Genomic DNA, 16,913 nt, shown 5'->3' with positions numbered 1-16,913 from the left:
GGGACGGCGGCGTCTCAGGTTTACGTCACGGCGCGGGCGGAAGATGGCCGGGTGGTTCTCCCGCAGCTGCTGCTGACCCGGCAGTGCGGAGCTGGAGCCTGGCTCCCGCTGCCGCGGAGCGGCCGCCGCCATGTCGTTGCTGCAGTCTGCGCTAGACTTCCTGGCGGGCCCTGGTTCTCTTGGCGGAGCTGCCGGCCGTGACCAGAGTGACTTCGTCGGGCAGACGGTGGAGCTGGGCGAGCTGCGTCTACGGGTGCGGCGGGTCCTGGCCGAGGGTGAGGCTTTGTAAAGGCGTCGCCAGGCCGCGGCAGGCAGGAGCAGCCGAGAGGGTCGCGGCTGGGGTGTGGTTCAAGTTAGGGCGCGCGGGGGTCGCCGCTTTAGGCAGGGGGCAGCAAGGAGGGTCGTGTCCATTGTATAAGTAAAGTCTGGGCCGGAGAGAGTCAGTGCTGTGGGATGGGTCAGATCAGGGCCGTGGGGAGTCGTCCCTCTGGGCAGGGTCAGCAGGAACAGTCACCGCTGGGATGTAGATCAGGCCATCGCAGCGGAGGAACACTGCTGGGGGAGTGAATCAAGTCGGCTTAGGGCCCGGCCGGGAAGAGTGACCACAAGGGGGGCTGTGGTTTATGGCCTTTGGAGGTGATTGTGGTGGAGCTGCTTCTGGGTTGAACACTTCCTGGTGGGTAGAGTTAGTACAAGGGTCATGCTAGCAGGTGGTTGTCCAGTAAAAGAGGCCTGAGCCATATAGAAAAGTTGAAAAGGTTGAAATGTGGAGTCAGGACGTGAGCACCGTCACTTTGGGGTCATGAGCTGGGTTATTCTTTGTATCATATCCAGGATTGCTGTTGCAGTCCTCCCTTGCTTGGTGAGGTAGAGAACAAACTGCAGGGCCCTGTAGCCTTAGTGTTTGCCTTACCTCTTGAATCGTTTTGTATGTGACCTCTTATAAGTTACAGGAAACAGAGCCAGTAGCTGTAACCTTTTAAGAACCTTGCTTGATAGACAATTCCATAGTCCTGTGTCTTGAAGGCAGCCTAGTTAGTGGCTCCCTCATGCAGGGTCTGTAATCAGCAAGTACGGAATCCTGTTCTCCCTTCTGTGACTCCTCACCCCCTTTTTGAAAAGATTTTATATCTGTTAGTGGTGTTTTGCCTGTCTGTGTCTCTGGGTATCATCCGTTTGTACTGCCTGCTGAGACCAAAAGAGGACCCTGGATCCCCTGGAGCTGGAGTTGGAGACAGTTGTGAACTCTGGGTGGGTTCTGGAAACCCAGTGCTGCTCCTCTCCTCTGCAAGAGCAGCAAATGCTCTTAGCTTCTGAGCAATTCCTTCAGCGACTGTGCCGGGTTTTTTTTTTTTTTTTTTTTGTCCATCAGTATTTAGGGGTGTGCCAGGTCTCACTAGCTATGAAGCTGACCTGCTAAATAAACATTGTTATGTTCTGACAAATTGGTTCAGGGAGAAGAATGCCTTGACCCAGGTCTGGACAGCTCTCAGGTTTGGAGAATCATCCTGTTAAGTGTGTCATTTTTGCTTAGTGGGAGCAGGGAACTTGTTTAACATTCTTTACTGTGGAAAGGCAGAGGTGATATTTTGGCAGTAGCTTTGTCGTACATATTCTCCACTGTGGTTATAAATAGATTTGGGTGTGATTTCGATGAGAAGACCTCTGATGCTTTCCCCTCCAGAAAGGGTTTAGTTCCCTTTCATCTGTTAGAATGACAAAGATTATGCTAGATTGGTTTATTCATTCTGAAGATGCCAAGCAGTTGCCTTCAGTTTTTCAAGAAATTTAACCCTCAACTGATGGCACAGGCCTGTAATCCTAGCTTCTTGGGAGTTCGAGGCAGGAAAATTCCAACTTCAGGGTCTGCCTGGACAACAGACAGACGTCAAAGCCAATCTGGGCAAGTTAGTAAGATGCTGTCTCAAAAGTAAAAAGTAAAAAGGGTTGGGGACAGAGTTTAGTGGTATGACCCTGGCTTAACATGAGTGAGGCCCTGCTTTCAGTCCACAAACCAAGAAGGGAAGAGAAGAGACAGACTTGGTTTCCTTCCTTATAGAATGTAAAATAAGACATACCTTCAGATACTGGAAGAAGAAGGGTGGGGCAGCACAATAACCAATGTGAATTCCAGGATAGCTGAGAAGGAGCTAGCAGAAGATAGCTGTGTGTTACATCCACCTGGCCAGGGGCCAAGCGCCCATCTCTGGAGGGACTTGGCCCTCATTGGCAGGAGAGGGAGATTTGTGCAAAGCAGGAAACTTACCCAAGCCATATAGAACCCAGGGTGAAAAAGCAGGAAGTGTGGGCAGCCACTGTCTGTGTAGAGCAGCTTGTTGCCTCTGCTCTCTGGCCCAGGCAGGAATAAAAATTGCCAGTGCAATTGTAAGCCATAGTTTTCTTCCTTTTACACTTAGTGTTGTATTTTAAGGTCCCCCCCCCCAATTAAGACAGTAAGAAATCTGCAGTATTTTTCACAGATTATTTAAATGAGTTTCCTGAACAGCACCACAGACCACTGGGATTGAAGCTGTCTAACAAGAATATGAGGGAGGCTCTTAACAACTTCAGAAATTTTCAGGTTCTGAAAGAGGCCCTTATTTCATGAGGGGATGAGAAAAATTGCTATAGTCAAGTCCCTTGCTGTGTCTCTAAGTAAATGAATAAATATTGGAGGCAAATGCTTCTATCAGTATATATCAGGTTTTGTCACAGAGGAATTTATGATATACACAAGCTTTGTTGTCATAAGTTTGCATAGTTTTTATTAAGTTGATACTGGAGTGTAAAATAGATTGTTAGGCAGAACTGTAAAGGCAGATAACTTTCCAGAGGGCATCCGATCCCCAGGAATTGGAACTAAAGAGGGTTATGACCAAACCATGTGGTTGCTTGGAACTCACTCAACCTGGGTTCTCTGTAAGAGCAAGGGTGCGTTTCATGCTGAGCCATCTCACCAGCCCTGATTGTTGTGTCTTGTTTTTGTAGCTGGTATTAGTTATAGTTTGTTTGTTTTTCTCTTCTCTTTCTTCCTTGGTGGGGGCATGTCACTGCTAGCATGTAGTCAGAGGTTGACTTGCAGTAGTCACGTCTCTCCTTCCACTGTGCGTAGTCTGAGGATTGAGCTCAGGTTGTCAGGCTTAGTGGCAAGCTCCTTCATCTACTGAGCCATCTTGCTGATCTGGCCTTTTCTTCTATGTTCTCCTCCCTTTCTCTCTCGACTTCCTCCCTTCCTTCCCCCCCTCTCTTTTTCTCACTAATTTTTTTTTTCTTCACCAGATTGCCACATGAAAGGTTATGTTAATCTGCAAATAAAAACATCTTTACTTTTGTGATCTGGATGCCTTTGGTTTTTTCTTTTCCTTGTTTAATTGCATTGGCAAAAGACCTGTTTAAAATTCAATATCAGTAATGCAAATATGCTCCTTTGGCCTTCTTCCTGATCTCATTTTACCACTAATACTGCTGCTGCTTTTGGTCCATTAGGGACTCCATAAGGTTGAGGGAGTTTCTTTCTAGTCCTGATTTGCTGGCAGTTTTATGATGGGGCTGTTTATTTAAAGGGAGCATTGGGAAGGCTGAAGAAAAGCATGTAAATTCAGAGCCACCAAGCAGCCCTTTTTTAAAAAGACAAAACATCCCAGACTTACTAAGAATTTTTTTTTTATCCATCTTTATGAGTGATATTGCTCAAATTTTTTCTCTTTGAATGTCAGGGCAGCATAGTCTACTTTTTCCCTCTGGGTGTTGACTTTGTTTGTTTGTTTGTTTGTTTGTTTAGATTAGTCTTCCTTGGTGTATGGCAACTCAAATAGAAGTCATCAGTTTTACTTGCTTGTTTCCAGGATACTTGCTTTTTGTTTTCCAGATTTCCTGTTTGTATTTGTTGATATGAGTTACACTTTTCCCTCCTTATCTCTGAGCAGAAGGTGTAAAGGGCTGTGATCCAGAGTTGGGCTGCAGGTTTTTGTAGGACACAGTTAATATCCATAGCCTAAAGTTTGGTTTGTATTTTATTTAGTAAAAGTATTTCTGAGTTTAAGTCCTAGCACTGACTGACTTAACTGACTGACTTTTTTCCCCCAGGAGGGTTTGCATTTGTTTATGAAGCTCAAGATCTGGGAAGTGGCAGAGAGTATGCATTAAAGGTAATAACTAATGGTGAATCATGGCTTTATGGGGATTTAGTTCATTATAAAGATACCTTGGGCTATTTTCAAGGTTGCATCTCTGTTACTCTGTGCATGCGTCAGTTTGAGCCTGTTAACCCTCCATCCTTCATGTTCTCAGGGCTTACCTTTATGCTCACAACTCCAACTTGGGCTGAGAACTCTCTGGGGAGCTTCTTATCCTACCTGGGAAATTGGTCAGCTTTGGAGGAAAGAGTGGGAGTGACCCTCTGTGTATTTCATCCATTTGGCTCTAAATGTCAAAATAAGAGACCAGGAATTTAAAGAGTTCAGAAACCACTTACCAAATTTACATTCATAGCATCTGTAAATAAGATTAAAGTAGTGTGGTGGGACCCTTCCCATCTCTAGACCTTGATGCCCAGTAGGCAGCTCTGATTTTTTTTTATCCTAAGACGAGCAGCAGGTCCAGCTCTGCCTTGATGGCAAGCAAGGGGCTCTTCTCTTGGCAAGCGCGGGGCATAGCCAGTGGACCTTAAGAACAGCGCTTTTTTTGGCAGTCCACATTGAATGCATATGTCTGCTGGGTGTATGCTTTATCGCCTTGTTTGTTTTGTTTTACCATTTCTTGGGTCTTTGGAGTATAAAGATCATTCAAGGTTCCTCAGCTTCTGTGAGATCAGATGTTCAAATACAGGTAAATAGTGTGCCGTGCTCCCTGAGACTCGGTGACTCAAACACAGTGCCTATATCCCAGGGTGTTTTAGCTGTTAAGCAGAAGGTAAACAGACTTCAATCTTGTGTGCTATTCCCTGACAGAGATTACTATCCAATGAAGAGGAAAAAAACAGAGCCATCATTCAGGAAGTTTGTTTCTTGGTATCCTTTTCCTGGGACTGAGAGTTGCTGCCATCACTAAATGTATCAGGCCTGACACAGTTACCAGGAGGCTCCTGTGAGAAGTTAAAATCGGCCTTTTGCTTCACCTGACTTCCTATAGACATTTCTCATGCAAAGGATTTTTCTCTGTTATTCGTTATAACAGTTGAAGTGGAAGTTCTCTAGGTGTTGGGAACAGGTTGCTGTTCCAGCCTCTGAGGTAGGAGAGTTGCACTTGGTCCCTCTGACAACCTAGGCAAGGACTTTATGGATGCTACCGTATCAGTGGGCCTCGGTGCGGCACGCTGGTTATACTCCTCACCATGTACGTATGGCACATGACAGGACCTTTCTTGCCTATTCTCTTCCACCACATGGTACGGCATAGTCCTAACTGCAAATAGAATTTGCTTCTTTCTAGGCTCTGTTCTATCCCGTAGCCTAATGGCTGCTTGAGCTTTGAGTGTACACAGTCACTTCCTGCCACCTTCCTGATGTGGAGCCCTGAGGGCTTCTGCCCCTGTCTCTGACCCTCACTGGCTTCCTGCCACTCTCTTCACTTTCTCTGTCTTTATTTGCCCCTCTGCCATCATTCTGTTCAGATGCTCATATGTGCTGAGGCACAAGGCAATTCGAATAGCATGACTTTGGTTTCTTAACACTTATGAATATTTACTTGTAAGTGCACAGAATTGTGGGCATATTTATTCACATTCTTCTTTAACAAGACATGCAGAAAAAACTTTCTGGCCACCCCAATATTGTCCAGTTCTGCTCTGCAGCGTCCATAGGAAGAGAAGAATCGGACACTGGGCAAGCTGAGTTCCTGCTGCTTACGGAGCTCTGTAAAGGTAAAGTGCCTTCTTCTGATGTGTCTGGACAGTTGTTAAGCACTCCCAGTATATTCTGAAAATACATTGGTCTTGACTGAAAGAACCAACCAGCAGTCTACTGACCTTTGTGTTATTTGGAGATACTTTTGTCTCTCCTTCGTGGATTGTGGGTTCTTTTTTTTGTTTGTTGTATGTTTTGAGACAGTCTTACTGTGTAGATCTGGTTGGTGTGGAACTTGCTATGTCAACCAGGCGCAGACACTACCTAGCTCTGCCTCCTAAGCGCTGAGATCAAAGGTGTGTGCTGCCATTGTTACACTATATAAATAAAGGCCACCAGGAAACATATGTGGTATAAAGGAAGGGAGTTTATTTGAGGGAAAAGGAAAGGAGTTAAGGCCTGAGGGAGCCATGAGGGCAGAGAGACAGAGACAGGGAGAGCGAATGAGGAAAGGGCTGCTGGGTCCTTTTTTACTCCGCCAACACCTGGCAGCAGGTGATGATGTCGGAGGTTGCTAGGCAACCTAGAAGCAGGCTAGTGAAATTGTCTGTAACAACCATGCCTGGCCTTAGGTTGCAGATTCTGAGGAGCAGGGTCTCATCGTGTTTTTCTCCTGAAACAGGATGAGCAGGCATGCAGTGGAACCTCAGTGTCCTCATATGTGAACTGAAAAAGATGAATACTGGCACATAAGCAGCATGTCCTTAGGTAGTGCAAATAGTGCTTTGTTTTGAGAGGAATGGAGGAAGCCCTTAGTGGGCATGTGGCCTTACCAAGATCAAACCTAAGAAAGCATCAGGAAGACTCTTTGATCCGTTGGCAGGCCAGTGGGTAGGGCATACCTTGAGTAGCCCTTAAGGGACAGAGTGGTTGCGTGGATGACTGTGGGTGATGCTTGAAGCTAGTCTACCTTGTTGGGTGTCATATTGCACTCCTGTACTTCTAGCAGTGGGGAGTTGAACCCCCTACTCTGGCTGTGAAGTAGAATTGGCCATTCAGAAGTGGCAAAGCTCTGCTGCTGTCTGCCAAAATACTACGTCATCCCTAGTGTGTTCTGAAGTGGTGATGTATATGCTAAGGGAAATGATGTATATACTGTGGTTCAGGTGGCTGCTTGTGTATCCTCCTGAGCAGTGTGTGCTAGGAAAGGAGAGGCTAGGAGGGACCAAGGAGCAGTAGGGGAGATTGAGGCAGGGAGCCCATGGGAGGCATCTCAACCCTGTTAGGGCCGCTTGCCCATGAGCCAGTCCCTACTCAGTGAGCATGAGAAACTACATTGTGATGGCTGGAAGTGCGTGCAGACCAAAAGCAGACAGATGAGGACGAGGACAAAGCTGGGGACACTGAGTGAATAGACTGGGAAATGGAGCAGAAACGGAATATCTAGGTGCCTATGATAGGAAGAGGTGTAGAGTGAGTGTGTAGAAGCCACAAATGAGCCAGTAAGATCCCTCTGCCAAGGGGAAGGGGTAGGGATCTTTGCAGGTCACGTGCAGGCTCTTAGTTGTAAGAAGCAAGAGGCTGAATATGCAGTGCAGAGTGTTTGCACATGACTGGAACCCTGGGGTGTAGACCCTGCTGAGGCAGGCCCTTCTCCAGCTGCCTTCACAGCTGTCCCCGGGTGTCTGCAGGTCCCCACCTAGCCCTGCCAGTCTTACCCAGTACCCTGGTCCACCTGTTGCCAAAGTCATCCCACTGCATAGAGAGCAGGAGGCAGTGATGCCAGGAGCTGCCTGAGCTAAGGACTTTCAGGGAGAGAGAGGTAGACTAGCTACATCTCAACTGCCATCTATGCAGATAATTTGTTGGCTCAACTTTTTAATTCTAAAGTTTTAAATTATTTAAAACATAAAAGGTCAGTAGATGGATGCATTATATTTGTCAGTTTGTAACATTTTCTAGTAGTTGATTTATCTTTCTCCATGGTGTCTCTGTCTCTGTCTCTCTGTGTGTCCCAGGCCCCAACCTATCCTTCATGGTTTCCTAAGTGATAGTCAGTCTGAGCCTGTTTCTTGTGACCTTTGTTTTCTGGGCAGCTCTGGGCTTTTTCAGTGGAGCATGGGATCTGGGAACTGGGTCTAGGTACTCTGGGCCATTTCTTTATAAGCTAGGAAGGAGACAGCTCTAGTGGTGGGCCACCAGCGTAGAGCTCCTGGGACGGGGAGAAGCATTGTCCCTGTGCTGGGCAGTGGAGGCCGATGTGTCCAGTCTGCCTTGTTTTGTCTTCATGAATGCCTGCTGTTCCTGCTGTATTCAATTACAACAGACACATGTTCACTGAAAAGGTAAAAGCAGGACTGGCCACTGGTGTTGGATAATCAGTTAAGGGCTCATCCTGAGAAAGACTGAATCTCTCTGTCTTAGCAGTCTTCAGTTGTCTGTTCTTTGATTACGGTTGAGCTCCCTTGACATTTCCTCCTTCCATGTTAGCATGTCTGTTAGAGTTGTTATTGTTTGGATCTTTTTTAGTCAGCCATATTGTTTGCAGCTTGTAATTTCTAGAAGACACAATCTCCCAGCACATTGTCTTCCCATTCCTTTGAATTTACTTTGAAATCATATATAAACAACACTAAATAGCAGGTTGATTTCACACACACATATAACAACAACAGTAATAAGGCCAGGAATTTTAGAGGAAGGAAGGGATGGGGTGGATAGATGGGTAGTAAGGAGCACACAGGAGATGGAAGGAGAAAAGGAAGTATATAATTATATTTTAATTTAAAATATTAGGGGAAAAAAACAAAAAGGAGGTAGAAGCAATACAAAGTTAGGTAGATCCTATGAAAGTGAGTTTTAACTGTTTTTTTGTCTTTTTGTTTGTTTGTTTTTCGAGACAGGGTTTCTCTGTGTAGCCTTGGCTGTCCTGGACTCACTTTGTAGACCAGGCTGGCCTCAAACTCAAGCAGTCCACCTGCCTCTGCCTCCTGGGTGCTGGGATTAAAGGTGTGCTCCACTTAACTGTATTTTTTTAATCTTAACTGAACCAAGTATGTATTCATGCTGATAGCATTCCTCTTATCCCTAATGTGTGTGAGATGCAGTAGATGCCTAGTATGTGCAGTGCCAAACCACACACACCAACACCGCAGCACCGCAGCAGTCCATACGAGAGCCAGGATGTCACTCAGGGTTAGTGGCAGTAGCACTTAGTGGTGATGACGCTGCTGTTTATGACCTCCCTCCCTTGTCATTTATGAGGTCGGAAAGCTTTGCATGATGCAAGTCTTGGTATTTAGAAATGCTGATGAGAAGCTCCCTTCATTGTCTCTGCTGTTTCTGAGGTGGTAGAGGGGCAGAAAGAGTGGGCTTAGGTGCCGTTTCTGAACAGGGTAGTATGGGAGGCAGACAGGCCCAACCTGCTACATGTTCTCTCTCTCATACATGTGTGTGGTGTACGTGTTTCTGTGTATGTTTTGGGTATATGTGCTTGAAGATGACATCTGGTGCCTCTCAGTCACTCTTGTACTTTACATAATTGAAGTTTTAAAGTTATTGAACCCAGAACACAGCTAGCTCTAGGGATTTCATTTCTACCCTCTGTTTACTAGGACTTTTTTGCAGGCTGCCACACCCACCTGTTCTTTTTTTAACTAGAGTTCTAGGGATTTAAACTCTGGTCCTCACACTTATGTAGCAAACACTTGGCCCACTGAGCTAGGCCCCTGCACATGAGTGAGCCTTTGTCTTAGTAGGTTCCTGTTGATACGATGAGACACTGTGACCAAAAGCAGCCTGAGCAGGAAGGGGCACATTCCATCACTGAAGGCAGCCAGGGCAGTAAGAGCCTGCGGGCAGGCCTAGAGGCAGAAGACGGTGAGGAGGGTTGCTTATTGGCTTGCTTTCTTACATAACCCAGGACCTTCTGCCTAGGGATGGACTTGAGGCAGAGCTGCTGAACCTCTGAGGAGTTGGGGATATCCCCCTCCTGGTGCAGGTGCAGAGTTTACTAAAGGCAGCTTTGAAGTCCTACACTGGACCATGAACATTTTCTTTAAGTTCATTTTTTCTGTGGCTTCCACTGGAAGCCCTCAACCCATCTTTTGTCATGAAAAAGCTAAACTTTCTCTGCATAGAATAAGAGGTTTTTTTTTTTTGTTTGTTTGTTTTTAGCAGTTCCTGTCACATGTGGATTATTTTTTAAAAATGCTCTCAACCTGGAGTTGGTAGAGTGCTTACCTAGCATGCATGTACCCTGGGTATGATTCCCAGCACTGCAAAACCAGGTGTGCACACCTGTGATCCCAACACTCAAAAGGTAGAAACAGAAGGATCAGAAATTCAAGGTCATTCTCAGCTACTTAGCAAATTTGAGGCTTTAAAAAACAACAACAAAAACACAATTCAAAAGTGTAGGTTAGATGGTACTCGGTTAAGACTATTGTCTGCTGTTGCAAAAGATCCCAGTTCCATTCCCAGCGTGTCAAATGACTCACACCACCTAGAGTTCTAACTCAGGGGGTCCAGTGCCATCTTCTAGCCTCAGTACGGCACCCTCACAGATGCACGGATTCCCCCCCCCCCCCCCACAGGACAGGGTTTCTCTCTGTAGCCTTGGCTGTCCTAGACTCACTTTGTAGACCAGGGTGGCCTCAAACTCACAGCAATCCTCCTGCCTCTGCCTTCTAAGTGCTGGGATTAAAGGCGTGCCCTACCATGCCTGGCACAATTTTTTTTTAAGCATATTGAAGTGCATTGTTTAGGGCCAGTGAAATGACTCGGGTAAAGGCATCTGCTGCCACACTTGACAGTCTGAATTCAATCCTTGAGACATACATGGTGAAAGAAAGAGTGCAGCTTCAACAACTTGTCCCCTAACCTCCGTGCATTGTCACCTACCCACACTAAATTTTATGTGCATGAAGACTTCACCTGCCTGCTGTATGTGCACCACATGTGTGTCTAGTGCCTGTGACTGTTAGAAGAGAAAGTGTCAGAGCCCTGGAACTACAGTAGCGGGTGCCTGTGACCCACCATTGGGCGCTGGGAGCCAAACCCGCGTCTTCTGCAGGTGCTCCTAACTGCTGAGCCACTTCTCCAACCACCAAACAAATGATTTTAAAATAGTCTTGTGGCATACATATGTTATCCTAGCATTCAGGGAGTTAAAGCAGGAGGGTGGCAAGTTTTTGAAACCCTATCTCAAAACAATGAAAATCTCTTAAATCTTACCAAGAATGAACCATTGAATGAGCCAGTTAAAATTAATGTTATGATCAGTCTGGCATAAAGCTTAGGCGGACTTACCTGCTTCTGTCTCTTGGAGCCTGCTTCTGTTTCACCGGGGACCCTGTTTCTTTGGAGGACCCCTTTTCCTCTGGGTTTGTGTAGATTCTGTGAATTAAGTATGGTTTAATTCAGCCAGATTTGATAGCCAGATGGAGCTGCCAGCAGGCCAGGATGTAATTCTGAATTCTGTAATTCTGGGGACTTGTGGTGAGGAAGGCAAGGTCAGGGTTTCTGCTCTGCCTGTGCTGTGCTGTGGACATGAGCCTAAAGCCTCTGCTTAGAGACCTTGGTCACTGCTGGAACTTTTCCTCTGCCTTCATGGCTTTCTCAAATGATGGCTCTTTGCTTCCTGTTTTGTCGCAGGGATGTCCTATGCCATCTTCTGCCCCTGTCCACCCCAGAGCAGGGGTGGTCCTCATACCCAAAGTTATGGAGACACCTTGTATTTGCCTTCCTACAGAAGTTGAAGGAATATTGGGAGTGGTACTAATTGGATATGCCTCCCAAATAAGGCCTTAGAAATGCCGCTCCTGCCTAGGCTGCCATACACAAAGACAGACCCAACCTATTAAGGAGGAGGATATATGCTGGGCGTGGTGGCGCACGTCAGTAATCCCAGCACTTAGGAGGCAGAAACAGGCGGATCACTGTGAGTTCGAGGCCAGCCTGGTCTACAAAGCAAGTCCACAACAGCCAAGGCTACACAGAGAAATCCTGTCTTGATAAACCAAAAACAAGAAGAGGAAGTAGGATACAGCATTCTGAGCTCCAGGGTGACTAAACTCACTTGTCTCCTTCAGGACAGCTGGTGGAGTTTCTCAGGAGAGTTGAATGTAAAGGCCCTCTGTCCTGCGACAGCATTCTGAAGATCTTCTACCAGACATGCAGAGCAGTGCAGCACATGCACAGGCAGAAACCACCCATCATCCACAGGGATCTCAAGGTACCAGCTGGCTTGCGTTGTTCACCTTGTCTTCACACTCTGTTCCCCTGCCTCGGGATAGCTCCCCACTTGTCTCTATGCTCCTGTGCTTGGTCAGCGCCCAGGGCCTTTGCTCAGCTGTTGTCCTAATTGTGCTAATCTTCTCAGTTGCCTTTCTCCCAGAACTGTGGGCATCCAGGTGCAGCTCTGACCTTGGTGGGGAGTCACCTATGTGGGAAGGCTTATGTTGTGCATCTCTAAGGGCAGGGGATGTGAGCGCCCCATAGCCTAGCTGCGGGCGGCACCTGCCTGTCTGGGCTTGCTGTGTGTAACTTGTGTAGCCTTGGCTGAGGAGTATAATCATAGGAATTCATTGTACTTTTTCCTTCAGTTTCTTTTCATTTTGCTTTTTTTCCCCTTCCTCCTATTATTTTACCTTTGTTTATATATTTGGCCTCACTGGAATTCCTGGTATATTATTGAACAAAATCTTTAAGGTTGTATTGCCATCCTGGTGTTCATTCCCCTGTGTGTCTTTTAAAAGATTTTTTTTCTTTTTTATAACTGGGTTGGTGAGGAGGCTCAGCAGGTGAAGGCATTTTCTACCAAGCCTGATGTCTTTCTTATTTTTCTATTGCTGTGAAGAGACACCATGACCAAGGCAACTTATGGAGAAAAGCATTCAATTGGAAGGGTTGCTTATAGTTTCAGAGTGTGAGTCGATGCCCATCATGGTGGGGGGCATCACAGCGGGCAGGCAGGCATGGTGCGGGAGCAGTAGCCAAGAGTTTACTTACCTCCTGGTCCTCAACTTGGAGGCAGAGGTAGGGCTTGTGGAGAAAGGCTGGGGTAACAGGCTTTTGTAACCCAGTGATACACCTCCTCCAACAAGGCTTTCTGAAACAGTCCACCAACTAGGGCCCAAATAATGCAATCTGTGAGCCTGGGGGCCATTCTCACGCAGACCAGCACACCTGACAACCTTGAGTTGACTCCCAGGCTCCACGAGGTGAAAGGGGAGAATTGGCTCTCAGAAGTTGTGGTCTGATCTCCACACACATGCTGTAGCACACACGCACCCTTGTATACAAAACACACACATACATACTTACCAATGTAAGCTTTCAGACAGTGTGGTAGGTGTTACTGCTGGTGATGGGTGGATGTGTGTTAGGAAAAGAGAGTGGAAAGAATAAAATATATGGAGAATCAGTCACTTGCCCAGTGAAGTGTCCGTACAAGTGATGCCTGTAGCACATCTGACTTGTGCGACAGCTGCCTGCTTCCAGTGACCTTCTTCTTGGTTTTGTTGATCCTACGCAGTTTGTTTTCTGTGCTGGTACGTGTCATTTAAATGTATCTGCTCCTTTTTTTTTTAAATGTCCAGTATTATTATATTTAGATCCATGTGTCTTTCTGTGTAGCCGTATCTCATGGAATATGCATTATGGGACATTTCATTATATATCCTTCTGCTGCGGACTCCCCTGTTTGTAGCTTCTATGTTGGCCTGTGTCCTAGGAGCAATCCCATCTGGCTCGTCCATGGAGCAAGTTCCCTCTGTTCATAGCGTACACACAGCTAATTCTGGACACTCTGGAGACACACAATCTCCATAGTTTTCCCATTGCCAGCCTGTGATTATTACAGACACTTCAACTGTAAGGACCAGACAAACTCCATTTTGAAAAAGAAATTCCATTTTGTGGTAAACCTGGCCAAGGCCTAAACCCAGATTCCAGGAAAACCACAAACTAATCTGTACAGAAAAATATTCCCTAGCAACACAATCAGCTCACCTTGGGAAAGTCCAAATATACTCTTTGCTGGTCAAGCTAACCAGTAGGTGGTCTGGCACATACATACAACAACCAATTAGGAGAAGCCAGGCCAAAGTTCCTAATGCTCCCATGACTGCTTCAATCAACCTTTTCTATAGGTCAACTTGCCTTACACCTACTACCCAACCATGAAACGCCAAGGCTTGTCACTCCCTGCTTGCAGCTTTTCAGCCCAAATGCTATCCAGTCATATACTGTAAAACCCGTTTCTTTGTCTAAGCCTATAAAAACTCAGGGCCACTTCCCTGCATCTGCTGTGTCAGTGCACAGGAGGTGTGGCCCGGGCACAAACCTGCAATAAAGACTTCCTTGCAGTTGCATTTAGACTCAGCTCTTGGGTGGTCTATTGGGGGAGTCTCTCACAATTTGGGCATAACACAACCTTGACAGATCTTACAAGTAGATACAGTTTGTTTGTATTTTTATTCTGAGGGCTTCTACTTCCCTAAAACTCTGATTTTACTAGAATTGCTATGACTTTTCAGCATGGTTGATAGACTTTCAGGAGAGAGCCAGATTAGAACTGGTAAGTGGCTGGCTGCTGCCCTGTGTTGGGACACTATTCTGATGTAGATGATGAAAGCACAGGATATTAATGTACCTAGAAAGAGGAACAGGATACCAGTAAAGCTATGAGCTGGAATTAGGATTGCATGTAATTTTATGAGTCATAGGTTAAAAATATGACTGGGTGTGGTGGTGCATGCCTTTTATTTCAGCATTTGGGAAGCAGGCAGGTAGATCTCTGTGAGTTTAGGGCCAGCCTGATGTACCTGGTGAGTTCCTGACCAACCAAGGCTATAGAGTAAAACCTTGGCTTTAAAACAAAACAAACCAAACAAAAACCCCACCTCAATCATTTTAAGGCCTCCTGCACAGGAAGTCTTTTGTCTATCTTTATTAGATTTATTCCTAAGTTCATGGTACATTAATGTAGATATATAAGTAGCATATTTCACTCTTGTCTTCTAACTTCTCTGAAGGTTCATAGTCTCTCATTAAGTTCTATGTGTGCTTAGTGGGTGGTTTTAACTTCAAAAAAATGTATAGTGGCCCCTAGCAACCGCGAGCCTGGACTTTGGTGCGCAGAGTTTCCTGGTAGGGAACTCGGCATGACTAATCTTCCTGTTTGTCTTTTCTTGCTGAGGCTTAGGTGCCATGTGCACACAAAGCTCATAAGAACAATCCTTTGAAATTTTTCAGGTTGAAAACTTACTGCTTAGTAACCAGGGGACCATTAAGCTTTGCGACTTTGGCAGTGCCACAACCATCTCCCATTATCCCGACTACAGCTGGAGCGCCCAGAAGCGAGCCATGGTGGAGGAAGAGGTGAGGCATGCACTCCTAGGAAGTTGCTTCTCAGTTCCTTTTCCTCTCATGCTCTCTACATCCCCTCAGGGTCTTCAGGTACAACCTTGGCATTGTGTTCCGGGAGCAGCAGCATCTTCCTGTCTATACTCTGCTAGTTTGTGGCCACAGATTTAAACAGGATGGAAAATTCATTTCATTTCGTCTCCCTCTTATCAACCTGCCTTTAAATGTCTCCATCCAGCTTTTGTTTTGTTTTGTTTGTTTGTTTGTTTGCTTTTTGCTGTCCTGGACTCACTTTGTAGACTTACAGAAATCCACTTGCCTCTGTCTCCCAGAGTGCTGGGATTGCAGATGTGCGTCATACCAGGCTCATCCTGCTAATTTCTTAGAATTATTTTTATTGCCGTAAATATGTACAACAAATTTTATTTTAACATTTTATGTGAGATTTTAGTAGCATTAAGGCTTTTACATTATTATGTAGCCATCTTCAGAACTTGTCTAACTATGTCCTTCTAAACATAGCAAATTTTAGAGGGCTGAAGATATGGTTCAAAGATAGAATACTTGCTTCGCATGAGCAAGGTCCTAAATTCAATCCCTAGTATAAAAGAATTGTTAGGAACATTCTTCGCTAAGGAGCCCACAGCCTGGTTCATATGGCTCCCATCCCGGCAAAGAGGCTACATCTTCAAAATGTATACATAATTCCACAATGGCTGACATTTCATCGAATTTACATAAATTGCATGTACAAAGCAATACTGAGCAGAAGAACAGTCACAGTACTCAGTGGAGAGGTCCAAAAGGGTAAAGATTGTAAAGGATGAGGAGGACACTCTGGCTGCAAGGGGCCACCATTCTGAAGGTTGGCCATATATGTCTAGCCTGTCAGGTGAAGCTTCTTCAAAGCAGGTTGCCTCTCACAGGCGGGTGCAGCTGTGAAGGAAGAGGCACAGCTACCTTGGCATAATGCCTGCCGGGGACACTTACCTTTACTGCCCAGCATGATACAGGCCCTATAAAAAGCAGGGTTTCTGGGCTATTGGGAGGTCGGTCACCACATCAGGGCCATGCTTCCTAGACCAAGTAAGTCCTCACCTTTGCAAAGACCCTGCTAGGTTCTGTGTGAGGTTTCCTTCCCAACCACTGTTAGAGTTTGAAGCCCAGGAAGAATGCTGGCCTTGCCCCACTTCATAGCCCACTCGGCACCACTGAGTTTTAGCGTGTCACTTGTCAGCCGCCACCACCACTATGGGTGGGAACCAGTGTTTATTTCGATCATCCATCCAGTCCAGTTCCTTCTGCTCAGTTCTCCTTTTCCATGTCTTGCCTGTCTGTGATGTATGGATGTAGTCCTGCATCCCTGTCATTACGCCCACCTGTTGTGTGTAGACCGTGGCTCACTGCCCTACCCTTCCCTGAAATGGGAGCCAGGAACCTGCTCATGAATTTGTTATTAATAAGGTCTTAGATACCATTTTTCCCATGGTCACAAATCAATGTCTTTATTTTGGTAGGGAAATGTCCCCAGATTTGCTTAACAAGGATTCTTTTGACATTTACCATCCAGTATGGTTTTAATGTGGTTTTTCTCCAGACTTGCTCTGAGCTTAATCCTGATTGTTAGGTATCCATTCTGGTAATTAGAGATGGGCCCTTAGAAAGGACTAGGACTAGGTAAGGGTATCAGGATGGAGCCCAGTGTTTGGATTTTGGTGGCTTTGTAAAAGAGAGACCGGAAGATAACATGGACATTACTTT

The 16,913-nt window shown here is 45.9% G+C and overlaps 1 protein-coding gene across 4 annotated transcripts in view; it reads left to right on the top strand.

The window, feature by feature from the left end:
• Positions 1 to 13: 13 nt before the first annotated feature.
• GAK (cyclin G associated kinase) overlaps positions 14 to 16,913 on the top strand; it is a 62,591-nt gene continuing 45,691 nt past the window's right edge. For 2 of the 4 annotated variants that reach the window (XM_084759016.1, XM_084759015.1), the window contains exons 1-6: positions 14 to 275; positions 4,087 to 4,148; positions 4,950 to 5,009; positions 5,746 to 5,860; positions 11,876 to 12,018; positions 15,042 to 15,167. In XM_084759016.1, coding sequence (XP_084615142.1) covers positions 131 to 275; positions 4,087 to 4,148; positions 4,950 to 5,009; positions 5,746 to 5,860; positions 11,876 to 12,018; positions 15,042 to 15,167 — 651 coding nt within the window. In that variant the 5' untranslated portion in view covers positions 14 to 130. Of the gene's footprint in view, positions 276 to 4,086; positions 4,149 to 4,949; positions 5,010 to 5,745; positions 5,861 to 11,875; positions 12,019 to 15,041; positions 15,168 to 16,913 lie in introns of those variants that run through there. The other 2 variants (XM_084759017.1, XM_084759018.1) reach the window with 2 other exon arrangements.

Source organism: Acomys minous (assembly GCF_964271855.1).
Source record: "Acomys minous genome assembly, chromosome: 15".
In the NCBI taxonomy this organism is placed as follows: domain Eukaryota; kingdom Metazoa; phylum Chordata; class Mammalia; order Rodentia; family Muridae; genus Acomys; species Acomys minous.
The sequence above is the reverse complement of the archived record's forward strand: the minus strand, read 5'-3'. Positions and strand labels throughout refer to the sequence as shown.